The sequence below is a fragment of the Prenolepis imparis genome, unplaced genomic scaffold, assembly GCF_030444845.1.
Source record: "Prenolepis imparis isolate NDT839.2.m4 unplaced genomic scaffold, iyPreImpa1.0 SCAF_428, whole genome shotgun sequence".
Lineage (NCBI taxonomy): Eukaryota > Metazoa > Arthropoda > Insecta > Hymenoptera > Formicidae > Prenolepis > Prenolepis imparis.
The window spans coordinates 19,013-25,716 of NW_028141586.1; the positions used below are offsets into that span (position 1 = coordinate 19,013).

The window sequence follows — 6,704 nt, forward strand, 5'->3', positions numbered from 1 at the left end:
TTTTTCCGTATATTAAGGGCTTAAGTGAGGAGATTCGTCAATCGTTGAATAATTACGGCTTAGAGGTTTTACACACAGTACCAAATAAACTCGATACTTTGATTAAAAAAGGAAAGGACCAACTTGAACCGAACAAAAGAACGAATATTGTTTATAAGATTTCTTGCAATGATTGTGGTGCTTGTTACATCGGGCAAATAAAACGACATCTTGAAACGCGCATAAAAGAACATAGAAGTGACATTAGGAAACACCAGAGTAATCATTCGGTGGTTAGTAAGCACAGGGTTGCAAGAAATCATGAATTTGATTGGACGTCGGTATCAATCTTACACAACGAATGTAATTTGAAAAAGAGAGAAATTAGGGAAATGATTTGTATAAAAAAAACATAGAGATGCGATTAATCTGCAGAAGGATACGGATAATTTGAACGCGATATATGACACTATTCTTAACGTACTTTAATATCCTTGACTAATGAATTTGTTATTGTCACGATTTTTATATATTATGTTTATGTTTATAACACTTTCTTTATATATCTCAACATTCTGACTTATACCAGCTTACGTTAGACTTTTCTAGTCACTGTGTAAAATGATGACGGAATTTCCACTCACGTACGGTCATTTCACATACTGAAACACTATATCTATAGAAATTGCAGATTGTAAGGTATTGTTTTTACATGTATTATATGTTTTATTGGCTTATATCATTATTATAACATCTACGAGCCTTAATGGTTTTTGTTATTTTAGTCTGAAGAGGACCCGATATAGGGTCGAAACGTAACGATAAATAAACGCATTATCACTAGCCAGTTGGTCGTTTAAAAATTTCTTTAACCTTGTTATATTTTTAAATAATTTGAATATAAATATTTGATACTTTTTTTTTAAATATTTTTAAATGAATAAAACAAAAATATATATAAAAGTTTATAAAAATACAATGAATATTATTATTATTATATTTGATAATATTTAATAAAATTTAAGATATTTGAGTTAAAATAATAAAGTTGATATCTTTCTTAATATTTTTTAAAAGTTAATTTTTGCGTATTAATTTTGTAATATGAAATTTCTTAGACCCAATTGCACCAATGTTATTTTAACTTTAAGTGAGACTTGAATATGTATCTATCTTTAACTTTCTTTCTAAATAAATAAAGATATTATATATTTAAGTCTTACTTAAAGCCAAAGTAGGTAACGTTGATACAATCGGGCTTTAAATATTTAATTTTACAATGGTTTCTAAATTCTCAATAAGAAAAATATTATAAAAGAATAAATTAGAATACATAAATAAATAATTAAATAATATAATAATAATATAATAATAATATAATAATAATAATAATAATAATATTACAGATTATTCATTTGGACGGTGTGCAAGTGCGCCCGCCAAAAATGGCACAATTTAATAATGGCAACGTGCCATATGAATTATTAGTAAAGTCTAATACAATCGTATCAAATATGGGAATATTTGATCCAATTAGTTCTTTAGATATACTACCTGAATCAGTCGAATTTTGTGATGTATTAAATACTACAAATCGTATTAGTAAGTATTCTTTCATTATATTTTTAATAATTTTTTTATTATTTTTACCTATTATACTATACAATTTGGAATAAGTTAATTTTTTATCTTATCTTTTATATATTATTAATTGTTTTTCTACAAAATATATAGCTGTTATATATTGCTGTTTTTTTAAAATCTATATAGCTATTAATTGCAAATTACATACTTTTTTAAAACAAAAACAACGTGTTTTCTTTATATTAATTAATTTCTTTCATTATTTTGTGTATAAAGATATTAAAGTAAGATCATCGGTAAATAATTATTTTATGAGATATTTCATAATTTATGTAATATTATTTCAAATTATAGTATAAAATATCTTGTAAACTGTTTATTTTTTCATCCTACCATTATAATTTTTTTATACAAATATTGCAGAAAAAAATTAATTTATTGTATATATTTTAAAAAAATATGGTTTCTTTTAAAAAATTTAAAATGATCTTGCCCTGATCTTGACAACGTCAGCTAAGAAATATAAAAATTTTTTTAAAACTTTATTATAATTATATTATAAATAATAAAATTTAATTTTATTCAATTTTTTCTAATTAATTGTATACTTTACAGTCTTAAAAGGATATGTAAAAACAAATTTTCAAATAACGATAGATAAATTAAATAAAATTATTGGATGCGGTGCAATAACAGATGGTGTGTATAAATTAGAAATACACATTATGAATTTTATAGAGGATGATTATTTTAAATATGATATTAAAAAAGGGGATCATATTGAAGTAATCGGGATTATGCAAGTAACAAGTAAAAACATTTATTATATATTATTATACATGTTTTTAATTATTAAATCAATAACTAATAATAAGAATTTTAAATAATTATTAATATATTTAAATAATTACTAATAATATAATTAAATAATTCTCTCTCTCTCTCTCTCTCTCTCTCTCTCTCTCTCTCTCTCTCTCTCTCTCTCTCTCTCTCTCTCTCTCTCTCTCTCTCTCTCTCTCTCTACTTGTACATACTATACAGATAAAGTCATATATAAATCATTCATATGTCGTGCTTACATATATGTGTATGTACATATAACACACATATTAACGAAAATTTCAGGCACTTTTTTATTTTTACTAAGTTTCTAAACTGATATCTGAAGATTCACTTATATTCCTTTATTCAATTCTAATGGTGAAGTCGTGTTATTTTGTATATACAAATTATCAATAAAAAGAATAACCTGTCTAAATAAATTAATCGTTTGGTTGATAACCATACAAACCTTTTAGGATCTCATTAAAATCTTCTTTACAATTCCATTTACAAAAAAAATAATCACATAATCCCTTTATATCAAAATAATATTATATATATACACACACATATACAGGGTTTATCAGGGTGTCCGGTAATAGTCGCATCAACCGTCGTGTGCAGGTAGAGCTAGTTAAACCGAGTAGAAAAGTCCTCTACCATTTTGCGATATTCTCAATAATAAGAGAGAAATAAATTAAAGAAAATCAGCCATTTCGCGCGATGATAAGCGTGCGGCGAGAAGAGACAGCCCACTCGGGGGTCCAGAGTTAGCGCTACTCGTATGGAGTTACTGTCTTTTGTAAAGCGCTCCTCCCCGCTTCATCGCGCGCTTAGCGACCGTGTAACATTATACTGTTTCTTTTCGCCGCATGCTTAGTAACGACATAAAACTGGGCTGTCTCTTCTCGCCGTCGTCACGCGAATTGGCCGATCTTTATTAATTAATATCTCTCTTATTATTGAGAATATCGCAAAATGGTAAAGGACTTTTCTACTCGGTTTAACTAGCTCTACCTGCACACGACGGTTGATGCGACTATTACCGGACACCCTGTATATATATTGACCAGGTGTAGTAGACTTATTTTCGAGAAGTCAGCGTAGTCAAACGTCAAGTGCGTGATAATACCACGCTGTGGATTAGGATTCCATCCTGAGCTCTCGCATTCTTTTTTGCAAATTTTCATATAAAATAAAATAAATTTTACACATTTATGTTTGTTTTTTAATATGTACGCTTGATAATTTTTTAAATTTAGAACGATATAATTTTCAATATAAACTTGAGAAATAAGTAGGCTATCGAGCCAAACGCGGATATTTGTGCGTCAGATAGCGACAATAATTTTTTTCGCAATAAGTTTTGTGCACGGGGCACGAAAATTTTGCTGGGTCCGTTGTCAAGATTTTAGTTATGAATAAATCTCAATTCAAGATTCCTATATTCCCCTTTGATCCCCTTCGACAGCCTATTTATTTATTAAATTTATAATAACGAGCCTAAAAAATTCTTGATATAATTTTAATTCAATTTACTTTTTATTCAATCTTATATATTTTATACATTTATCCGATAAGGTCAGATCAATGTATAAGATATATAATAAGATTGAATAAAAAGTAAATTGATTGTAAATTATATCAAGAATTTTTTAGGCTCGTTATTATAAATTTAATAAATAAATAGACTGTCGAAGAGGATCAAAGGGGAATATAGGAATCTCGAATTGAGATTTATTCATAAATAAAATCTTGACAACGGACTCAGCAAAATTTTCATGCCCCGTGCATAAAACTTATAGCGAAAAGAATTATTTTCGCTATCTGACGCACAAATATCCGCGTTTGACTCGATAGCCTACTTATTTCTCAAGTTTATATTGAAAATTATATCGTTCTAAATTAAAAAAGTTATCAAGCGTACATATTAAAAAACACAAACATAAATGTGTAAAATTTATTTTATTTTATATGAAAATTTGCAAAAAAGAATGAGTAGGTATACTATGAGAGTTCTAACCCATGGGGCTCTGAGGGGGGTGCGGGGCGCGGGGGGTTCTCCGTGGCGAGGGGTATGACATCACGCGGGGTGGGGGTATCTCGTGGGCGCGGGGGCTGACGTCACGCGGGTGGAGGGGGATGTTTCGACAAAGGAGGGGGAGTTTTCTGAGTGCAATATTTGTAGATGGTATCTTTACGACTTTTTTATGAGGGGTCTTAGACATTTTCCCCAAAAAGGTATAGAACAAGCGCCGATGATTAACAATTTTGTACCCTCGTTAATATAATTTTATTACGGAAGCGCCGATGTCCGGCTGCTCGTCAACGGAGCGTTCTAGAGTTCATTAAAACTATGTTTTTCATTTTATGGACATTTTATCATTAGGAAAGGAATGAAGATTTTAAGCCGACGCTGCGACGAACATGTCTAAACGTGATTTAATAGGCCTCTACCTATTTGCGTTGACGTTCGGCAGCTTGTACCCTCGCGGAAAATCTCCCATAAAAACGAGAGCGAAACATCTTCCTTAATATTTTTTAAGGAAGAATGCAACGTATCGGCGCCAACGTTCGGCAGCTTGTGTCCTTACTCCTCTATCCATAAAACCGATATCTCGGGAAACTATCTTTTGAGATACGCCAAATGTTAGAAAAGAAGATAGAATTAGGTGAAATATATATAAGGAGGATGAGAGCGCGTCAAACCATAGTACGATTTGAAAGCGCATAGATGCAGCGGTGAAAAAAGTTTAGTGGTTACTTTCTTGTATTAGAAGTGTTAGTGGTATAATAGTGAATAAAAGAAATAATGGAAAACATCGAGCAGAACGAACGCGACCTGTTGGAGCGGTCCCGCCAAGTCACCACCTTGGGCGAATATTTTGAATGGGCGCTGCTCTGCGAGGAATTTATCAATTTGCTCGAAGAACGCAGTCGTGTCAAGCGTCCGCGACTCTCGATTGGATATAGACAATCTTTGGTTGCTAGAATCGCGCGACTCGAGGGTGCAAAGACTCGATTGCAGAGACAGTTTATACCCAGTGGTGGTAATTACAGTGGCGATAATAACACGGGAAGACTCGTTTGGCGAGAGATCGATACCGCGTTCGAAAATCGGATATTGACAGGTGCGGTGATTAACGCAGACTATATCGAACCGCGACAATTTTTGGAAGACGCTAGTAGTGTAGTTCTCGAGCAAGTGCAAGATGTTATAAAAATACACAACTGTGCAAAAGTAAATACCGTGTTCAACGGTGAGTTTGTGACAGGTGATATGCGCTCCAACAAAAGCATTAACACGCGAAATTATGAACTCTTTCGCACGTCCGATTTACACGAGTGGTATGAGCGGCATGTCATCGAATCCACATTGGCGTCTCTCGAAGAGTTTCAGGAACGTGATAGCGGATGGGCATTGTCACGAATCCTTGATCTTACGGTCAACGTCAACAAGTGCAATCCTATGCGTGCTGGGTGTTATTTAAACTTGCCGCGAGAAATTGTGACGAAGAGAGCAGTGGTGAACGTGCAGTCTAAAGACAATGCATGTTTCGCATGGTCAGTGGTGGCCGCTCTGCATCCAGTTGCAAAATATAGTGAGAGAACATCGTCATATCCACACTATACGACAGTGTTAAATCTTCAGGACATTGAGTTTCCGATGACGTTAAACCAAATTAAAAAGTTTGAACTGGCAAATAACATCTCAATCAACGTCTACGGCATTGAGAGGAAGAAGGAATTATCTATTCTTCCGATACAGCTCACCGATCGGAAGAGAGAAAAACATGTAAATATGCTGTATGTGGAGGAGGACGACAGCGTTGGGCATTTCGCGTATATAAAAAATCTATCTCGGCTTGTCAGCACGCAACTGAGCAAACACAATGGTCAAAAATATATCTGCGATCGGTATGTATATTTATTGCAAACTATATAATAATTTTAAATAAAATTGTAAATAAAATTGTAATTTTTTTTTTCACAGATGCTTGCACTTCTTTAATTTGAGCGAAAAATTGGAGGCTCACATTGCGGACTGTCGAGAAATGAACGACTGCGCTATCCGATTACCAAGCGATAAAGACAAGTGGCTCGACTTCGACAACTACAACAGAAAGGAGCGATTTCCCTTCGTGGTGTACGCCGACTTGGAGTGTGTGCTGAAGAAGACGCCGGAACATGCGTCATACTCCCAACATCACGAGGTATTTAGCGTTGGGTATTACGTGCAATGTTCGTACGACAACTCGTTATCCGCGTATAATTCTCGCCGTAGTATCGATTGCGTTTCATGGTTCGCCGAAGAACTT

General features: G+C 32.9%; 1 protein-coding gene across 1 annotated transcript; it reads left to right on the top strand.

Annotated features, from left to right (window-relative positions):
- Positions 1-1,424: 1,424 nt before the first annotated feature.
- Positions 1,425-6,303, top strand: LOC145948506 (uncharacterized; the record flags this gene model as incomplete). The annotated part of the gene is made up of 2 exons (XM_083058194.1): positions 1,425-1,556; positions 5,414-6,303. Coding segments are annotated over exons 1-2 (1,022 nt in total), but the record flags the coding sequence as incomplete, so codon positions are not given.
- Positions 6,304-6,704: the final 401 nt, after the last annotated feature.